The 22,268-nt window shown below is 46.8% G+C and overlaps 1 protein-coding gene across 2 annotated transcripts in view; it reads left to right on the forward strand.

The window, feature by feature from the left end:
* Positions 1–22,268, forward strand: part of BBS4 (Bardet-Biedl syndrome 4) — a 69,081-nt gene that overhangs the window by 44,566 nt on the left and 2,247 nt on the right. For both annotated transcript variants that reach the window (XM_073579445.1, XM_073579444.1), the window contains exons 10-15: positions 7,596–7,664; positions 8,089–8,241; positions 11,415–11,586; positions 11,673–11,742; positions 11,848–11,986; positions 18,756–18,960. In XM_073579445.1, the coding sequence (XP_073435546.1) occupies positions 7,596–7,664; positions 8,089–8,241; positions 11,415–11,586; positions 11,673–11,742; positions 11,848–11,986; positions 18,756–18,960 (808 nt within the window). The remainder of the gene's footprint in view (positions 1–7,595; positions 7,665–8,088; positions 8,242–11,414; positions 11,587–11,672; positions 11,743–11,847; positions 11,987–18,755; positions 18,961–22,268) is intronic.

The raw sequence follows: 22,268 nt of genomic DNA on the forward strand, positions 1-22,268 counted from the left end.
CATCATCACATTATCAACAAAATCTAAATTCCCTACCAGTATGTCTTTGGAATGTGGGAGGAAACCCACGCAAACACGGGGAGAACATACAAACTCCTTGCAGAAGTTGCCCTTGGTGGGATTCGAACCAAGGACTCCAGCGCTGCAAGGCCACCGTGCTGCCTCTATGGTCCTGCATGAGAGTTCTGAGGAAGGTGATTGTTGCCATGGTGGCAGTCCCCTTTTCCCAGTTCCATACCCATCCCCTTCAGCTGGCCCTCTTGTCTGCAAGGGACAAGAGGGCCACTTCCCTGGACTGGCCCATTCTACTGCCTCTCAAGGTGAGGCAGTCCCTGACCGGGTGGACGCTATCAGCGTCAGTCCTACGAGGGAAATCCTTCCTTCCTCTCCAGTGGCAGGTCATCACCACCGACGCCAGTCTCCTGCATTGGGGAGTGGTCTTTCTTTGTCACACAGCGCAGGAGATCACTGCAATGCCCAAGAAACCACTCTCCCTATCAATCTCCAGGAGATGAAGCAATTTCTTCGTGCCCTTTGCCACTGGCAGTCTTTCCTTGCAGGCCAGCCGGTCCTTGTACAATCGGACAATGCCACTGCCGTGGCTTACTTAAACCAGCAAGGAGGGACTCGCAGCAAACAGGTGATGGCAGAGGTAACAAGAATTCTGCGATGGGTGGAGCGTCTTGTTCCTGTCATATCAGCCGTACATATTCCAGGGTGGAAAATTGGGCAGCCGGTTTTCTGAGTCGTCAAGGTCTCTCATCGGTCGAGTGGTTTCTCAATCCCACCGTTTTCAATCAAATATGCCAGAGATGGGGCACACCGGACGTCGACCCAATGACGTCTCGGATGAACCACAAGGTTCCTCAGTTCATAGCCAGATCCTGGAATCCGCTAGCCATCGGTTGCGATGCCCTAGTGATTCCAATTCCAGCTGCCTTATCTTTTTCCATCTCTCCCCTTGATTCCAAGAGTCGTAAAAAAGATAAAGGCGGAAGGAATTCCCGTAATCCTGGTAGCTCCAGACTGGCCAAGAAGGGCCTGGTACGAGGAGCTGGTGAACATGCTCATGGGCGCCCCCTGGAGGCTTCCAGACCTTCCAGATCTTCTCTCATAAGACCCCCTCTTCCACCAGAGTTCACAGTATCTGTGTTTAACAGCATAGCTGTTAAGGCCTCAGTCCTGAGGGGGGCCGGCTTTTTCCATCCGGTCATTCAGACCATGATTAGGGCAACCCAACCAGCATCCACGCGTATCTATCACACATACTGTAAGGCCTGGAGTGAGAACAACAATTTGGTCTCTGTTTTTTTCCCTTTCTTCCATCCTGGGTTTTCTACATTCGGGTCTTGACTCTGGTCTATCATTCAGTACCCTTAAGGGTCAAGTTTCCGCTCTGTCAATCCTTTTTCAACGAGATCTGGCTTCTCATTCCCAGGTAAAGACTTTTCTTCAAGGAGTCACGCACCTGGCACCTCCTTATCATACTCCGATAGATCCATGGGATCTTAATTTTGTTCTTGGTGCACTCCAGCGCCCTCCTTTTGAGCCCATTCAAGACATTCCGTCTTCTCTCCTGTCATGGAAAGTGGCCTTCTTAGTTGCCATAATGTCCGTCAGGAGAGTTTCTGAGTTAGCGGCATTTTCCTACCGTTTTCCATTCCTGATTCTCCATCAGGACAAGGTAGTTCTCAGACCCGTTCCTTCTTACCTAAGGTGGTTTCTTCATTTCACATTAATGAAGAAATTGTCCGTCCCTCTCTGATTCATCCCCTGGAGAAGTCCCTCCACAAGTTGGATCTGGTCAGAACTATCTGAGTATACCTCTCAGGGACTGCTTCCTTTTGCCTCTCTGATGCCCTATTTGTCATCTCTGAAGGTCGTTGTAAGAGACTCCATGCTTCTAAGTCCACTATTGCCATTGGATTCGTTCGGCAATATTGGAGGCATACCGCGTTCAGGACAAACAGTCATCTCCGGAGGTAAAGGCTCACTTCACCCAGGCGGTGGGAGCTTCCTGGGTAGTTCGTCACCAGGCTTCGGCTTTACAGATTTGTAAAGCCGCTACTTGGTCATCTTTGCATCGTGAGGTTTTACAGGGTTCATACCCATGCCTCGTCTGATGCAGACCTGGGAAAGAAGGTTCTGCAGGCGACAGTCGTGCAGTGGCTTGGTCGATTGGTGGTAACTGCAGGTTGTAGGCTTGAAACTGAAATTAGATTCTGGTATTTTCAGTCAAGGGGATGACAATCGGGTGTGAGTGGGTAACCTGTTTTATTTAAAGGACAGGAATCTATCAAAATCTGATCTGTAAAACACTTATTTCTTGGGAGTTTATCTTGGCATGAAAAAAGAACATTTCTGAGGGCCTCAGAAGAAGAATTGTTGATGCTCATCAGGCTGTAAAAGGTTATAAAACCATAGCTAAAGCGTTTGGACTTCACCAAACCAGAGTCAGACAGAATGTGTACAAGTGGAGGAAATTCAAGACAATGTTGTTACCCTGCCGAGGGAGTGATCAACCAACAAAGAACGCCCCACTTAGAGCCACTGAAATCACTTATTGGCTTCTGTGCTGTCAATATAACGTCAACCCTGCAGCCAATGCTAAACACCAAGGACAGTGATGGAGACTTGCTAGGGGGACTCAGTAATGATGAGTTTGTTGTTTTTTTTTTATACCATACTGGGAAGCCCAGGGATGAACATTTTTTTTTAATCAGATAAATTTTTATTAAATGATAACAAGTATATCATATGACATCAAGCAGTTGTTCACATATAATCATAAATTTTTATGAACAAAACTCCCCTCCTTCCCCCCCCTCTATCCCCCCCCTCCGAGACCCCTTCAGTGTCTTCCTCATTTCTATTCCGATACTCTTTCCCACCTCCATATATACTTGTTTATTATGAACATCATCTATATCATAATACATCCTCCCCACAAATCTAACTCCATTCTACCCATGGCTGCCATATCTTATGAAATACATCGAGTTTATTTCTCTTAGTATAAATACTTTTTTCCAATGAAATTATATGCTCCACTTGCGTAAGAAAGTCTCGTCTAGTCGGAGGCTCTTCTCTGATCCAGAACCGAGCGATCAACTTCCTTGCTATGAACAACAGTCTAGCAATTGCCAGTTTGACCATGGATACTGCTACTAATTCCTCTACATACCCTTATATACAGACCAAAGGGTCTCTGGGGACTGCACAACTATATATCAATTCAATCCGACTCAATACGACTGTCCAGTACGTAGACAATCTAGGGCAATGCCACAGCATGTGCAGCATGTCTGCCCGTTCCTGCGAACATCGTGGACACTCGGAATCGGACCTCAAACCCATCTTGAACATTCTATCTGGAGTTCTGTAAGCTCTATGAATTACGTATAACTGAGACATCCTCCCAGGTTCGCTCATAGAAATCTTAGGCACATATTCTAAAATAGATTCCCAGCTATCGTCATTTATCTCTCCCAATTCAACCTCCCATTTCACTCTAGACTTGATGGGATGTTTGACTAGAAAAGTGAACAATAAATCTCTATACACTTCTGAGATTGCCCCCCTTGTCACGCTGTTCTCCAAAATGGAGGCCAGCGTGATATCAAACTGGATCTCAATAAGTTTTCTCCGACATTGCGACCGATACGCATGCTGAATTCTTCTATAATGAAACAAATTTGAATGCGGTAACTGGAATTCTGTCTGCAGCTCCATAAATGACTTAAGTCTTCCCTGACCCATTAGCTGTCCCATCCTTCTGATTCCTGCCTCTCTCCAGGGCCCAAATCCTTCCATTTGCCCGAATTCTGGCAAATTTATATTATCCCATACAGGAGAGTATTTGGTAAGGCCCGTGACACCCCTTATCTGTTTAACTTTTTCCCATACCTTATGAATTAGGAGAACAGTAGGAAACCGAGAGCCTAATTTTAAAAACTGCCCCCCTTCTAAACTCTCTCCCAGAGGCCATTTTCCAAACAAATATCTCAAACTACTGGGCGATTGTCCCTGTCCCGCAGGGATGAACATTAATTCAATGGGGACAACCCCTTTAAAGAAAAGCAAACTTAAAGTTTTGGAATGCCCAAGTCAAAGATCTGCCCCTAATTCTATAGAAATGTTGTGCAAAGACCTGAAGCGAGCAGTTTATGGGAGAAAATTCACCAACATAAGAGTTGAAGCTGTTTTGTCAGAAGGAATAGGCTAAAATTCTACATAGCTGATGTGCAAGTCTAATCAATTCCCATAAACTGAAAGAAGCAATTCTTGCTGCACAACAGAGTCACACCAGATGCTGAAAGAAAATTTCACATATTTTTGCTGTTCACAGATGGGATATTGGGTTATTTTACTCAATAAAAAAAATTACAAATTCTAATATTTTTCATTCATTTATTTGGTTTGATTGTCTTTACCCTGTGTGTTGCGTTTTTTATGCGTTTTTCCCCACTGGCAAAACCTGCTCTCTTGGCAGTAAGAAACTTGCGGCAAAAAAGCAGGTTTTGCTTAATTTTTGCTGTGTTTTCGGGGCGTTTTTTTTTCCTTCATTTTTGTTGTGGTACATTTGTTTCTTGTGCATGCTGATGTTTAGTGCATATATAAAAAAATATTATTCCTCTTCATCAGGTTTTGGCACCAAAAACTGATAACTGCGTTTTTTTTCAGCATTTTTTTGCACTACCCAATGCTTTCAATGGGTGAAATATGCTAAAAAAATGCTGAAAGAAGTGACATGCTGCATTCTGCAAACCCAAGGTTTTGCACAAAATACTGAGGACAAAAAAAGCAAGCTGTGTGCATGAGACTTCTGTAATCTCATAGACTTTGCTGGTACTGTAAAATGCAGCTGAAAATTTGCATAAAAAATGCATGAAAAAAACCCCTGAAAAAAGTTAGTGTTTTTTAGGCCCTTTTTATGCAAATTTTCAGCTGCGGTTTACAGTACCAGCAAAGTCTAACGCAAATTGTGAACATAGCCTTGGGCTCTATTCACATGTTGCGTTTTTTGTGGCTTTTTTGTTGTTTTTTATGCAAATTTTAAGCTGCGTTTTTGAGTACCAGCAAAAGCTATGAGATGTCAGAAATCTCATGCCCACATTATTTTTTTTTTTCCTGACTGAATTGGAAAACTTCTGCGTTTTTGAAAACCGCACCATGTCACTTATTTCAGTGTTTCAGTGAGTAAGTGCAAAAAAACTCAGGTATCAGGTTTTGCTGCAAAAGCCTAAGGAAGTTGCATTATGTTTTTTGGGGGGTTACTAAACTTTATCAGCATGTACAAAAGACAATAAAACACAGCAAAACGTGCTTTTTGTAAGCAGCTGCTTTATTGCCGAGAGAGCAGGTTTTGCTTGCAGAAAAAAAATGCAATGTGTGAACATAGCGTTAGGATTTGTGTGAAAATCTGATGTAGTTTTATTTCAAATTTATGCAAAATATGGAAATTTCCAGTCTAAAGGGTTCACACACTTTCAAGCACCACTTTGCATTTTTTAAAGGGAATCTGTCACCCTTTTTTTGGACTATGAGCTGCCAGCACAGTCATCAGGGGATCATCTGCATCATTCTGTAATGCTGTAGATAAGCCCCCCATGTAACCTGAAAGAAAAGAAAAAAGAGTTACATTATACTCACTGGGGGGCGGTCCGGTCTGATGGGTATTGCGGTCAGGTCCGACGCCTCCCTTCTTCATGCGATGCCGTCCTCTTCATCCCTTCCTGTCATGGCTCCGGCGCAGGCAGGGAAGGGATGTATCTGCTTTGAGCAGTTTTTTTTTTTTATGTGGCAGATATATTAATTATTAGTGATGAACAATCATGCCCGGATCATGTCTTATCCAAGCATGCTCAGGAGTTTTCCGAGCATTTGGGAGTGCTCGTGTATGATGTCCGAGTCCCTGCGGCTCTTAGCCTGAACACGTGGGGATTGCCTGTTTGTTAGGGAATCCCCCACATGTGTTGTGGCTGTCTAACATCCCCAAATCATGCAGCCGCAGGGACTCGAACATAATATACGAACACTCCCAAATGCTCCGATAACACCCGAGCATGCACGGATAAGACATTATCCGAGCACGTCGCTCATCACTAATAATTATATGCTTATTATCTGCACAGATGGGAGGGTATTGTAAAGGTGCATTTACACATGCTGACTTAAACAAAGGCTGACTGGTCACGTTTGCCAGACGTCGGTCATGTAATAGTTTGGACTTTCTGATTGCGCTACTGATGCACACAGAGCGATCGGTAATAGACTGTCATTGTTCTTGGCAGCACATTTTCCATTTTACATAGAACAATGTCATCATAGGTTGCAAGCCCCGCCGCTCATTATGATGTCATAATGGTTGACTATGGGATGGAGGATGTGTGATGGGTATATGGGCACTGGACTATGGGATGGAGGATATGTATGATGGGTATATGGGCACGGGACTATGGGATGGAGGATGTGTGATGGGTATATGGGCACGGGACTATGGGATGGAGGATATGTATGATGGGTATATGGTCACGGGACTATGGGATGGCGGATATGTATGATGGGTATATGGGCACGGGACTATGAGATGGAGGATATGTATGATGGGTATATGGGCACGGGACTATGGGATGGCGGATATGCATGACGGGTATATGGGCACGGGACTATGAGATGGAGGATATGTATGATGGGTATATGGGCATGGGACTATGAGATGAAGGATGTGTGATGGGTATATGGGCACTCGACTATGGGATGGCGAATATGTGTGATGGGTATATGGGCATGGGACTATGGGATGGAGGATGTGTGATGGGTATATGGGCACTCGACTATGGGATGGAGGATATGTATAATGGGTATATGGGCACGGGCCTATGGGATCGTGGATATGTATGATAGGTATATGGGCACGGGACTATGGGATGGAGGATAATTTTATTTTGCTATAACTAACCACAGTTAGTTACTATGCCTGGGCAGCGCCGGGCTCTTCAGCTAGTTACTAATAAATCTTAAAAATCATGTCGCTCCCCAAACAAGCATTTTCCTAATTTTTTGGGTGTTTGGCAGCCTTTTTACAGTGGCCGATTATGAAGAAACTGGCGTTCCTAGGAACACTCATTTGCAAACATGGGTCTGTGTACCCTGAAGGTGCCCATACATGGGCCACAAACACTTGTTGACCTGCAGACATCTCTCCTGACATCCTCTCCCACATGAACTCTCCCCTTATGTGAACCTTCATACTTGCATCACCAGAGCATACGGGTTGAGTGCCTAAATTTAAACTTGATCTTCCCTGACATCATCTGTTGGGAGAGAGTCAACAGCCCGTCTTGTCAACGTGTATTACACTGCTATTTTACCTTTGGGGAAAATATTATTAATTAGCTTAAGAAATTAAAAGAAGTTGAGTGCTACTTTTCCAGCCTACGGCATCTGATGGTTCCTACAATGTGGAGATGGTGTTTACGTTTGTAGGTGCCGTCAAATGTCTATATATTTGTTTCTCGTTTTCTCTGTATACTTTCAGAAATATATGTTATACATTCATTACCTAGAAACTTACTTTTCACTTTTTACCACAGAATGGTCTATATCAGAAAGCTTTTGAGTACCTTGGGAATGCTCTCACCTATGACCCCAGCAATTATAAGGTAATGGAAGGTGCGCCTTGTACATGATGCAACATATCTCTAATGGCGTGTACATATAGTAACAGTTACAGTGGTGTATATAGTAATATATTAATAGTAGTATGTATAGTAATGTATCTATAGGGGTTTGTATGTATAATATATTTATAGTGGTATGTATAGTAATGTATTTATACTGGTATGTATAGTATTTATCTATAGTATGTACAATGTATTTATAGTGGTATGTATAGCTACAGTGATATGTATAGTAATGTATTTATACTGGTATATATAGTAGTTATCTATAGTGGACATGAACATGCACACCACTGCTGGTGTATTGTAGTCCATGAATTAGTAGTGTCATACCATAGCTTATAAAAACTGACTCTGCAAATGTTAATCCACTGTATAGCTTGTGACTTTTATACTTAATTTGTAGGGAATACTAGCTGCTGGCTGTATGATGCAGTCTCATGGGGATTATGATGTTGCCCTCAGTAAGTATAGAGTTGCAGCATCTAGTGTCCCGGAGAGCTCCCCGCTATGGAATAACATTGGAATGTGCTTTTATGGAAAGAAGAAATATGTAGCGGTAAAAATAGATATTTATTTTTATTAATTTGTGATGTACCATATGTTATAAACTGTAAATGCTTAACCCTATCATGACATATGACGTATATTTATGTCGTGTCCCTAACTATGATTCAGACTCCAGCGCTGAGCCCGCATCTTTCCCCGCACATGATGACTGATTTAATCAGCGCTCCAGTCCCTTCAACAGCTAGGGGTAGATCAGAGCTCCACCCACAGCTGTTAGCCAGTTAAATCAAGCTGTCAATCTTTGACAGTGGGATTGAACACGCGCCAGCCAGAAGCGCTTCACAAATCCCACCCATCGGCGCCTCTGTCAGATGGGGGTATATAGAAGACCCCCGTGCCTGTCATTACGATCCTCCTGTGAATTATGGCTTGTGGCCAGCGTTAATATGAGATCATGATTTCTTCTATACATGGCAATGCTGATACACTGCAGTGTATAGCACAAGCGATCAGACGATCGCATATTCAAATTTCCGAAAGGAACTATTGGAGACAGTAAAAAGTTTTAAAACAAAGTTTTTAAAAATACGAGGGAAAAAAAATCACAAAAGTGTAAATCACCCTCCTTTTGCTCCATTGAAAATAAAACAAACACAAAATAATACACATGTGGTATCGCTGTGTTCACATATGTCTGATCTATCAAAATACAATGCTCAAAAAAATAAAGGGAACACTCAAATAACACATCCTAGATCTGAATGAATTAAATATTCTCATTGAATACTTTGTTCTGTACAAAGTTGAATGTGCTGACTACAAAATCACATAAAAATCATCAATGGAAATCAAATTTATTAACCAGGTCTGGATTTGGAGTCACACACAAAATTAAAGTGGAATGTAATGTCCTTGAAACAAGTCAAAATGATGCTCAGTAGTGTGTGTGGCCTCCACGTGCTTGTATGACCTCCCTACAATGCCTGGGCATGCTCCTGATTTGGCGGCTGATGGTCTCCTAAAGGATCTCCTCCCAGACCTGGACTAAAGCATCCACCAACTCCTGGACAGTCTATGGTTCAACGTGACGTTGATGGGTGGAGCGAGACAAGATGTCCCAGATGTGCTCAATCGGATTCAGGTCTGGGTAACGGGCAGGCCAGTCCATAGCTTCAATGCATTCATCTTGCAGGAACTGCTGACACACTCCAGCCACATGAGGTCTGGCATTGTCCTGCATTGAGAGGAGAATATGGTCTCACAAGGGGTCTGAGGATCTCATCTCGGTACCTAATGGCAGTGAGGCTACCTCTGGCGAGCACATGGATGGCTGTGCGGCCCTCCAAAGAAATGCCACCCCACACCATTGCTGACCCACTGCCAAACCGGTCATGCTGAAGGATGTTGCAGGCAGCAGATCACTCTCCACGGCGTCTCCAGACTCTGTCACGTCTGTCACATGTGCTCAGTGTGAACCTGGTTTCATCTCTGTTAGCACAGGGTGCCAGTGGCAAATTTGTCAATCCTGGTGTTCTGTGGCAAATGCCAAGCTTCCAGCACGGTGTTGGGCTGTGAGCACAACCCCCATTTGTGGACGTCGGGCACTCAGACCATCCTCATGGAGTTGGTTTCTAAACGTTTGTGCAGACACTTGCACATTTGTGGCCTGCTGGAGGTCATTTTGCAGGGCTCTGGCAGTGCTCCTCCTGTTCCTCCTTGCACAAAGGCGGAGGTAACGGTCCTCCTGCTGGGTTGTTCCCCTCCACGTCTCCTGGTGTACTGGCCTGTCTCCTGGTAGCGCCTCCAGCCTCTGGACACTGCGCTGACAGACACAGTAAACCTTCTTGCCACAGCTCGCATTGATGTGCCATCCTGGATGAGCTGCACTACCTAAGCCACTTTGGGTTGTAGAGTCCGTCTCATGCTACTACGAATGTGAAAGCACAACCAACATTCAAAAGTGACCAAAACATCAGCCAGAAAGCAAAGGGTACTGAGATGTGGTCTGTGGTTCCCACCTGCAGAACCACTCCTTTATTGAGGGTGTCTTGATAATTGCCAATTTACTTCTATCTGTTGTCTATTCCATTTGCACAACAGAATGTGAAATTGATTGTCTATCAGTGTTGCTTCCTAAGTGGACAGTTTGATTTCACAAAAGGTTTGATTTACTTGGAGTTATATTCTGTTGTTTAAGTGTTCCCTTTATTTTTTTTGAGCAGTGTATAAAGTCAGTTAATCAGATCGGTAAATGGGGGTAACATGAAAAAAGAATCAAAACCCCTGAATTACATTTTTTAGGCCACTGCAACATTGCAGTAAGAGGTGATCAAAACATTGTATGTACCCCAAAATGGTATTAATAAAAACGTCAGCTCCGGGCACAAAACATAAGCCAACCCCAGATCCGAAAAATGAAAGCGCTATGGGTTTCAGAAAATGGCGAAAGATGCAAAACCTTTTTTTCATTCAATTTTCAGAATTTTTGAAAAAAAATAAAAATGAAACTATACATGTTTGGTAACTTCGTACTTGTACTGACCTGGACAATTATATTGTAAGGTTAGTTTTACCATATAGTGAACATGGTAAATAAAAAAATAAAAAAGAACTGTTGTGCAATTATATATATTTTTTTTTGCAATTTGACTGTACTTGGAATTTGTTTCCCAATTTCCAATACACTGTATGATAAAATCAATGGTGCCATTCAAAAGTACAACTTATCCAGTAAAAAAACAAGCCCTCATATGGCCATATTGACCGAAAAATAAAACATTTATAGCTCTTGCAAGTAGGAAAGGAAAAAAATGGAAAATGGCCATGGCGTGAAGGGGGTTAAACATAAATTTTCTTCATTGACCATAAAAGCTGCAGTCTGTTAAACACATTCGGGAAAACCTAAAATTGTTGCAGCTCATGGCAAATATAGATGGCCTCCTACTTGTAACACCCTGCCTGGAGATGTGAAACCATTTTCAACACATTTTCGCACAAACCACGTTTTAATCAATAGCTCACCAAAACCAAGGCGTTATACAAACTTGGCTAAAAAAACTGAAGCTGTGGTGAATATGCAGAATATAAAATCTGTTTTATATTTATAAACACGATATAATTAAAAAAGGTTCTTCGACAGAGCAAGAAATGACATGTAATGTGTCTTCTATATAAATCCCCTTTTTTTCCTACACATGCTTATGGGCGGCCTTTTTGTTACAGGCCATCAGTTGTCTGAAGCGCGCCCTTTACCTTTCCCCATTTGACTGGAGGGTTTTGTACAATCTTGGGCTTGTTCATCTCAGCATGCAGCAGTACGCCTCCGCCTTCCATTTTCTGAGTGCAGCCATCTCCCTACACCATGGAAATGCAACACTTTACATGCTTTTGGCAGGTGGTATATACAGAATTTACATCTCGGCTGTTCCTGCTCTCTAGACTCATTCTTACCGCATGGTCTCTCTTTTATTTTTTTTTAAGTGTCACTTACTTACCTGGAAGATACTGCGAATGCGAAGAGCTCATACCAACAGGCGGCCAGTCTGGACCAGTGAGCGAGCATAACATTTCGTTTTCATTATTTATTACTTTGTTTACCTGAATGTTGTTGTTTTTTCTATATTTTATTCATATTCTCGCTTTCTCTCTTTCTCAGGACTGATCCCCTTGTGAATTTGAACTTTGCTATTCTGCTGTATAATCAGGGTGATAAGAAGGGAGCCTTGGCCCAGTACCAGGAACTGGAGCGAAAAGTCGGTGTTCTCAGAGAGACTTCAGCTGAATTTGACCCTGAGGTGCGAATTAGATGCAAACAATAATAAAACACTGACATACGTTTAGTGTATGAAATAAATCTCTTGCAGGATTTTCAAAACACAATTTGAACACTGATATCAGATTATCAGAATATAGCTATTTCTAATATGAAGCATATTTTGATTATGCTAAATTCTGAAATTTATTAGACTAGAGCAAGGTATTTTACCTGACCAGATGACCATAAGTTTTCTCCTTCGTCTCATTGGGGGACACAGAGACTGTGGGTGTGTGCTACTGCCGTCTGGAGGCCGACACTAAGTATACAATAAACAAGTTAGCTCCTCCTCCGCCGCATACACCCTCGCCCCGACAGCGGGCGGAAACCAGTTTTTGCTTAGTGTCTGATGGAGGCACACGCAGTCTGGGTCTCTCCAGACTATTTTTTTTTTAAACATTTTCTTGCTATGAAGAGGAGACTGGGGCGACGGACCCTATTGAAAGGGTCCGATCTCCCCCAAACATCAACGGGCGAGCACGAGCGAGTATTCCTCCGCGTATCCTTTCCCGCACCGAGGGACATCTCTGGGACTTTTCCCCAGACATCTATTTTTCTTTTTTATTTTGAAGAAGATATGACAGGGGCAACGCATCCTATTGAAAGGATCCGATTTCCCCAAACCATCAATGGGCGACCACGTGCGAGTGTCCCTCCACGTTCCCTCTCCCGCGACGTGGGACAGTATGCCAGACTTAGCCCTGTCCACCCCTAGGTAGCAAAACCATGGGCTTGCACAGAGGCACAAGACTAGTCTGTGCGGCCCCACGGCTACGCCAATCAGGTACTGCGTGGTGGCGGACGGTCCCACTCATCGCCCAGCCAAGGCGGACGGAGCTAGGGTGCCTGCACCGTCCAAAGATGTAGTTTACCTCAGGGTAAGCAGGGCTCCTGGGCAGCGGGAGATTTTTTCCAGGCCAGGGCTGCAGCGACTTTTCAGGGGCTGGAGCGGCTCCCCTCTCCTGCCTGCAGGCAGGGCTTCTTCGGCGCAGCAGAGGCAGCGGCGTGTTCCCCTTCTCCCTCGCCACGGCGCTCGGTGGCCGGGCGGGGGAAAGGGCACGCCGGGCTGCGTAGGCGCCAGTTCCAGGGCGAGGGGCTCAAATTTAGCCCCCGGCTTCGGCCTGGGCCGCGGGAAGGCCCGCCGCCCGGTGCGGCGGGCGGGCAGGGCTGAAATTTAGCCCGCGGCTTGCGGCCTAGGCCGCGGGGAAGGCCCGCCCACCGGTGCGGCGGGCGGACAGGGCCGAAATTTAGCCCGCGGCTTGCGGCCTGGGCCGCGGGGAAGGCCCGCCCCCCGGTGCGGCGGTCGGGCAGGGCCGAAATTTAGCCCGCGGCTTGCGGCCTAGGCCACGGGGAAGGCCCGCCCCTCGGTGCGGCGGGGGGCAGGGCCGAGATTCGGGCCGCGGCGTTGGCCTAGGACGCAGGGGGAAGATCCGCCCCTCAGCGTGACGTCGGGTCCGGCGCCTGCCCCCCAACGACGTCAGATCCAGCGCCGCCCCTGGATACTGGGCGGGCGCTGGATTAAATGGAGGCCCCGGCTTTAGAATGGGGTAGGCCGCGGTCAGGAAGCATCGCAGCCTACCCAGGGAATCAGCAGCTGGGAGCCTCCAGATAGCAGTCGAGCGCCAGCAGCAGCACAGGAGCACGGGGAGGCAGCCGGAGCTCGGGTAAGTGCGACCCCGTCTTGGCCACACTAGGGCAGGTTGTCCTCCTCCTCATACCCCTGGATGCCTTAAAAAAAAAAAAAAAAAAAAAAAAAGGGACATAACATATAGGAAAAGGTTTTTTTTTTTTTTTTTTTCCGCAGTATGTCTGGAAAAGGGAAGAAGCACACCTTCCTTTATACCGCATGCATTTCCTGTGGGGCTGTGTTCACGCGAGCGCAGACCATTAAGATATGTGAGGCCTGTAGTTCCGAACGCGCCCAAGAGCCCTCCCCGCCAACGGAGCCCAGGGGGTCGGAGCCCCCGGAATGGGCGTTGTCGCTATCGCGGTCTATGGCTTCACTTACGAAGGCGATCGAGACCCTTCAGGCCCCGGATAGGGGTAGAGACAACGGCTCTCCGGTTTGGGAAGGTTCATCCACCTCACTTGAGCCGCCGGCCTGCAGGGGCCGTACCCTCTCTAAAGAGACGTACAGGGAAAGAACCCATAGGGCGTCTCCGGGCCCCTCCGGTGCTTCGGCATCTGTGAGTGCGGCATCTCGCTCTCCATCACCATTGTCTGAGAGCGAGCAGAGTTCGGATGAGGATAGGCAGGAAGCCTTGGATCTGGATACTCCCGGGTGTCGGGAGACAGTGGACAGTCTCATTGAGGCCGTCAATCAGACTCTTGGTATTGAGGAGGACGTCTCCCTGGCCGCCGGGCATAAGGTATCTTTTAAAAAGGCCAGGCGCCCACATAGGGTGTTTAGCACCCATCCTGAATTCGAGGACACGGTACAGCGGCACAGGGAACGTCCAGACAAGCGTTTTTCGGGGCAGAAAACGCTAGAGACAAGGTACCCGTTTGCACCAGAGTTCTGTAAAGAGTGGGCGGAATCTCCGATTGTGGATCCCCCAGTGTCTCGCCTGGCATCAAGATCATTGTTGTCGGTGCCTAGTGGGTCTTCCATTAAGGACCCCACGGATCGGCTCATAGAGGGTCTGGCCCGCTCGGTGTATGAGGCATCGGGGTCAGCCCTTTTGCCTTCCTTCGCAGCTACATGGGTGGCCAAGGCCATGATGTCGTGGTCGGAGTCTTTGAACAAGGTCCTGCAGGACAGAGACTTGCCGGTAGAAGTGTCTGAGATAGCAAATCAGATCTTGATGGCAGGAGACTATCTAATTAATGCATCCTTGGACGCGGCTAATTGCGCGGCGCTAGCCGCAGCAAACGCTATCGCCATTAGGAGAGCCTTGTGGCTAAGGCTATGGCGGGCCGATTCGATTTCCAAAAAGTCGTTAACATCTCTGCCTTATCAGGGTAATCGGCTTTTTGGGGAGAAGCTAGACAAGCTTATTTCAGATGCCACAGGGGGAAAGAGTAGCTTTCTCCCACAGCAGAAGAGCAGACCGCCCTTTCGCCAACCACAGGCGCGCTTTCGGGCATTTCGCGCCCCAGGATGGGCGTCAGCGGCCGGTTCTACTGCCCTGGCTCGTCGCAACCAAGACAGAGAGCGCCAGGTCACGTATAGAGCCAACCCGCTGGGGAGGATGCGGGGCCGTCCACCCAGGTCAAGGGGAGCTAGGTCTCAGAGGCCCTCTACAAAATGACTTGAGGCATCAGGTACCCGAGGACACCAAAGTAAGCGGTCGTCTGCTCAGGTTCCGCCACGTCTGGGCCAAAGTGGCACACGACGCATGGGTGGCGGAATTGGTGTCATTCGGGTACAAAATAGAGTTCATCGGACACCCTCCAAGGAGATTTTTTTCAATCCCGTCTTCCCAAGTTGCAATCCCAGGCAGAGGCATTGCTAGGGGCCATCAGGATTCTTCTGCACAACAGGGTCATTATCCCGGTACCAGAGGGCGAAGAGGCCCAGGGATTTTATTCCAACCTGTTCGCAGTCCCCAAGAAGGACGGAACAGTAAGACCGGTTTTGGACCTAAAACTCCTAAACAGGTTCATCAAGGTCAGGCACTTTCGGATGGAATCCCTCCGGTCAGTGATATCGGCCATGGAGCAGGGAGAGTATTTGGCTTCAATCGATGTCCAGGATGCCTACCTGCACATCCCTATTTTTCCTCCGCATCAGAAGTTCCTTCGTTTTGCGATAAATGGCCGGCATTTCCAGTTTGTGGCTCTGCCGTTCGGGTTGGCCACGGCACCCAGGGTTTTCACGAAAGTGATGGCGGTCGTTATGGCCATTCTTCATTCTCGGGGCATAGTAGTGCTGCCATACTTGGACGACCTGTTAGTGAAAGGATCGTCTTTTCAGGCGTGCGAGGAGAATGTCGGCATTACGCTGGATACCCTATCCCGCCTGGGATGGTTAGTCAATGGGAAGAAGTCATGTCTTACCCCGGCTCAGAGGATTCCATTCCTGGGGATGATTTTCGACACTTCCCAAGGGTTGGTAATTCTCCCTCGAGACAAGGCCCAGGCGCTCCGGCGAGGGGTTCGGAGTCTTCAGCGGCCAGGCCCTCACACGATTCAATTTGGGATGAGAGTGCTAGGAAGGATGGTAGCAGCAATAGAAGCAATCCCGTTTGCGCAGTTTCATCTTCGCCCCCTGCAGCATGCTCTTTTGGCAGCATGGGACAGGAGTCCTTTTTCCCTGGATCACCAGTGCAGGTTGTCCGTTCAGGTCCGGCGGGCACTGCAATGGTGGACGCGCGACTCCTCTCTCCTTCAGGGGAAACCCTTTCCTCCAGATCAGTGGTTGGTGGTCACAACCGACGCGAGTCTTCTCGGTTGGGGAGCAGTGTTTCGTCATCACACAGCTCAGGGGCAGTGGTCTCCCCAGGAGGCCCTTCTGCCGATCAACTTGTTGGAGATTCGAGCAGTGCGGTTGGCGTTGCAGCATTTTCAGCACTGGCTAGTGGGTCGCCCAGTCCGGGTCCAGTCAGACAACGCCACGGCAGTGGCGTATGTGAATCACCAGGGAGGCACGCGCAGCAGGGCACCCATGCGCGAGATAGAACACGTACTTCGTTGGGCCGAGAGGCACCACTCAGTAATTTCAGCGGTCCATATACCAGGCGTGGAAAATTGGGCAGCAGATTTCCTGAGTCGGCAGGGGGTCGCGGCCAGAGAATGGTCCCTGCACCCCGAGGTTTTCCGGCAGATTTGCCAGCAGTGGGGAACTCCGGACGTGGATCTGATGGCTTCCAGAGAGAACGCCAAGTTGGACAGGTTTGTCGCCCGGTCTCAGGACCCGCGAGCGATTGCAGCGGATGCATTGGTTCTTCCATGGAGCCAGTTTCGGCTCCCGTACCTTTTTCCCCCTCTGCCTCTTCTCCTGAGGGTAATCAGGAAGATCAAGAGGGAGAGGGTTCCGGCAATTCTGCTGGCCCCAGACTGGCCCCGTCGAGCCTGGTACGCGGATCTAGTACAGCTCCTCGCAGACGTGCCCTGGCATCTACCGGAACGGCCAGACTTACTGTCCCAGGGGCCGATCTACCACCAGAACTTAGGGGCCCTGTGTTTGACGGCATGGCCGTTGAGTCCTGGGTCCTGACCCAGGCGGGGTTTGGGCGTGAGGTGGTAGCCACGATGATTAACGCCAGGAAGCCGGCCTCGGCGAGGATCTATCATGGTACTTGGAAGGTTTTCTTTCTCTGGTGTCGAGAGCACGGGGTTGCGCCCTTGTCCTTCTCGGTTCCCAACATTCTGGCCTTTCTGCAGTCAGGCCTGGACGCAGGGTTGGCTCCGAGTTCCCTGAGGAGACAGATCTCGGCTTTGTCAGTTCTGTTCCAGCGAAAGATCGCTAACGTTATGCAGGTCAAAACTTTCATTCAGGGAGTCTCGCATCTAGTGCCCCCCTTTAGAGCTCCCTTAGACGCCTGGGACCTTAATCTGGTGCTGGGGGTCCTGCAGGAAGCTCCTTTTGAACCATTGCAGGAGGTCGGATTGCCATACCTTACCAGGAAGGTCGTGTTTTTGGTAGCGATAACCTCCATTAGGCGGGTCTCGGAGCTGGCAGCCCTATCTTGTAGAGCACCGTTTCTGACCTTTTTTAAGGATAAGGTAGTCTTGAGACCACCTCCGCCGTTCCTGCCGAAGGTGGTGTCCTCATTCCATATTAATGAGGACATCGTTTTGCCTTCATTTTGTCCAGCTCCAGTACACAGAGTTGAGAAGGCGCTCCACACGCTGGACCTGGTGAGAGCCCTCAGGAGGTATGTGTCGAGGACAGCACCTTTTCGCCAGACAGATTTGTTGTTTGTGATCCCTGAAGGGCGCAGGAAGGGACTCGCAGCCTCACGGTCGACCATAGCCAGATGGGTTCGCCTTACTATTCAAGAGGCTTACCGTATTAGAGGCACGCCGGTTCCACCGGGAGTAAGGGCGCACTCAACTCGGGCAGTGGGCGCCTCTTGGGCGCTTCGGCATCAGGCTTCGGCAGAACAGGTATGCAAGGCGGCAACGTGGTCAAGCCTGCACACGTTCTCTAAACATTACAACGTACATACTCAGGCTTCGTCGGATGCGAGCCTGGGTAGGAAAATTCTCCAGGCAGCGGTGGCACACCTTTAAACAGGTGGGCATGCGGTGTGGATTGGTGAGTTGCTCCCACCCAGGGACTGCTTTAGGACGTCCCACAGTCTCTGTGTCCCCCAATGAGACGAAGGAGAAACATGGATTTTTGTGAGTACTCACCGTAAAATCCTTTTCTCCGAGACGCTCATTGGGGGACACAGCACCCACCCTGTTAGCCAGTTGGCTCTTGTTTAGTTAATTCCTTATTTATTGTAGAGTGGTCCTTTTTCAGACATATTGTTTTCTGCGTTAAGGCTAATTGATTGTTATGTTCTCCTACTGCTTTTGCACTAAACTGGTTTCCGCCCGCTGTCGGGGCGAGGGTGTATGCGGCGGAGGAGGAGCTAACTTGTTTTTTGTATACTTAGTGTCGGCCTCCAGACGGCAGTAGCACACACCCACAGTCTCTGTGTCCCCCAATGAGCGTCTCGGAGAAAAGGATTTTACAGTGAGTACTCACAAAAATCCATGTTTCTTGGTGGGAACTAGACATGCTCCTGAAATGTTTCAAAATCAGTTTATTTTGGCAGCAAGTCTATAACCTTCCCCATATGGGCTTCCTTGCTTAGATGATTGATATGACACAGAAGTTGGGAGCTGCATTGCAAGTTGGCGAGAGTCTGGTGTGGACAAAGCAGACAAAAGACCAGAAGGCCAAGCAGCGTGCTGCAGTTAAAGGTCCAAGTGCCGAGCAGACACCTCTGGGGTCTAATCAAGCTCTAGGAAGGGCAATGTCTTCTGCAGCAGGATACAGTAAGGCTCCTTTGCCTTCAGGTGAGACATTAAGCGCAACAACTTTTTCTTTCTTTAACCCCTTCATGACCAAGCCTATTTTGACCTTATTGACCAGACCATTTTTTGCAATTCTGACCAGTGTCCCTTTATGAGGTAATAACTCAGGAACGCTTCAACGCATCCTAGCGATTCTGAGATTGTTTTTTCATGACATATTGGGCTTCATGTTAGTAGTAAATTTAGGTCGATAATTTTTGCGTTTATTTGTGAAAAACTCAGAAATTTGGCGAAAATTTTGGAAATTTCGCAATTTTCAAATTTTGAATTTTTATTCTGTTAAACCAGAGAGTTATGTGACACAAAATAGTTAATAAATAACATTTCCCACATGTCTACTTTACATCAGCACAATTTTGGAAACAAATTTTTTTTTTGTTAGGAAGTTATAAGGGTTAAAAGTTGACCAATGATTTCTCATTTTTACAACAAAATTTACAAAACCATTCTTTTTTAGGGACCACCTCACATTTGAAGTCACTTTGAGGGGTCTATATGGCAGAAAATACCCAAAAGTGACACCATTCTAAAAACTGCACCCCTCAAGCTACTCAAAACTACATTCAAGAAGACTATTAACCCTTCAGGTGTTTCACAGGAACTAAAGCAACGTGGAAAGAAAAAATGGACATTTTAATTTTTCCAACAAAAATGTTCTTTTAGCATCAATTTTTTCATTTTTACATGGGCAACAGGATAAAATGGATCCTAAAATTTCTTGGGCAATTTCTCCTGAGTACACCGATACCTCATATGTGGTCATAAACCACTGTTTGGGTGCACGGCAGGGCTCAGAAGGGAAGGAGCGCCATTTGACTTTTTGAATGGAAAATATGCAGGAATATTTAGCGGTTGCCATGTCACATTTGGAGAGCCCCTGTGTGCCTAAACATTGGAGCTCCCCCACAAGTGACCCCATTTTGGAAACTAGACCCCCCCCAAGGAACTTATCTAGATGCATAATGATCACTTTGAATCCCCGGGTGCTTCACAAATTGATCCGTAAAAAAAAAGTACTTTTTTTTCACAAAAATTTTCTTTTAGCCTCAGTTTTTTCATTTTCACATGGGCAACAGGATAAAATGGATCCTAAAATTTGTTGGGCAATTTCTCCTGAGTACACCGATATCTCATATGTGCTCGTAAACCACTGTTTGGGCGCACGGCAGGGTCCGGAAGGGAAGGAGCGCCATTTGACTTTTTAAATGGAAAATTAGCTCCAATCATTATCGGACACCATGTCGCGTTTGGAGAGCCCCTGTGTGCCTAAACAGTGAAAACCCCCCACAAAGTGACACCATTTTAGAAACTAGACCCCTTATGAAACTTATCTAGATGTGTAGTGAGCACTTTGAACCCCCAAGTGCTTCACAAAAGTTTATAACACAGAGCAGTGAAAATAAAAAATATTTTTTTTCCTCAAAAATTATTTTTTAGCACGCTATTTTTTATTTTCACATGGCTAACAGGAGAAATTGGACCACAAAAGTTGTTGTTCAGTTTGTCCCGAGTACGCTGGTACACCATATGTGGGGGGGAACCACTGTTTGGGCACAGGTCAGAGCTCGGAAGGGAAGTAGTGATATTATGAAATGCTGACTTTGATGGAATGGTCTGCGGGCATCATGTTACATTTGCAGAGCCCCTGATGTACCTAAACTGTGGAACCCCCCCACAAGTGACCCCATTTTGGAAACTAGACCCCCCCCAAGGAACTTATCTAGATGTGTGGTGAGCACTTTGAACCCCCAAGTGCTTCACAGAAGTTTATAACGCAAAGCTGTGAAAATAAAAAATCATTTTTTCCTCAAAAAATGATTTTTTAGCTTGCAAATTTTTATTTTCACAAGGGTAACAGGAGAAATTGGACCCCAAAAGTTGTTGTCCAGTTTGTCCTGAGTACGCTAATACCCCATATATGGGGGGGAATCATTGTTTGGGCACACGTAAGGGCTTGGAATGGAAGTAGTGACGTTTTGAAATGCAGACTTTGATGGAATGGTCTGCGGTCGTCGTTACGTTTGCAGAGCCCCTGATGTGCCTAAACAGTAGAAACCCCCCACAAGTGACCCCATTTTGGAAACTAGACCTTCCAAGGAACTTATCTAGATGTCTGGTGAGCATTTTGAACCTCCAAGTGCTTCACAAAAGTTTATAACGCAGAGACATGAAAATAAAAAAATATTTTTTTTTCCTCAAAATAATTTTTTAGCCCCAAATTTTTTATTTTCCCAAGGGTAACAGGAGAAATTAGACCCCCAGAGTTGTTGTGCAATTTTTCCTGAGTACGCTGATACCCCATATGTTGGGATAAACCACTGTTTGGGCACACGTCGGGGCTTGGAAGGGAGTGAGCACCGTTTGACTTTTTGAACGCAAAATTGGCTGGAATCAATGGTTGCACCATGTCGCGTTTGGAGACCCCCTGATGTGCCTAAACAGTGGAAACCCCTCAATTCTAACTCCAGCCCTAACCCCAACACATCCCTAACCCTAATCCCAACCATAACCCTAACCCCAACACACCCCTAATCCCAACCCTAACCATAACCCTAACCACAAGCCTAACCCTAACCCCAACACATCCCTAACCCTAATCTTAACCCTAATTCTAACCTTAATTCCAACCCTAACACTAATTCCAACCCTAAACCTAATTCCAACCCTAAACCTAATTCTAACCCTAACCCTAATTCCACTCTAACCCTAATTCCAACCCTAACCCTAATTCCAACCCTAACCCTATTTCCAACCCTAATTCTAACCCTAACCCTATTTCCAACCCTACCCTAATGGAAAAATAAAAATAATTTCTTTATTTTATTATTTGTTCCTGCCTATGGGGGTGATAAAGGGGGGGGGGGGGGTTATTTACTTTTCATTCTATTTTGATCACTGTGAGAGTTTATCACAGTGATCAAAATGAATGAATGGAATCTGCAGCCGGTGGGAGAGATACGCATGCGCCTGCCATTTTCCAATATGGCGGTGCCCATGGTCCGGAACCGCGGGACACCGGGAATGATAGCAGCACTCGGTAGGCACCGGGGGGTGGGAGGGGAGGTAATCGGAAGGCGGGGGGAGCAGATGATGACAGCAGCGGCACATCGCCGCTGTCATTCAGTGTCTGGGGGCAGATCGTCCCCGTTAACCGTGGGGGGGTCGGATCAGTGTCACCAGCCATGTCTGATGCTATTGCAGCATCGGCTGTGGCTGGATTGTAATATTTCATCAATTTTCATTGATGAAATATTACTATCGGTCTGATTGGCTGTTTCAATTTTAACAGC

This window comes from Dendrobates tinctorius, unplaced genomic scaffold (genome assembly GCF_039654945.1).
Source record: "Dendrobates tinctorius isolate UK_male_01 unplaced genomic scaffold, ASM3965494v1 ptg000062l, whole genome shotgun sequence".
NCBI lineage: Eukaryota > Metazoa > Chordata > Amphibia > Anura > Dendrobatidae > Dendrobates > Dendrobates tinctorius.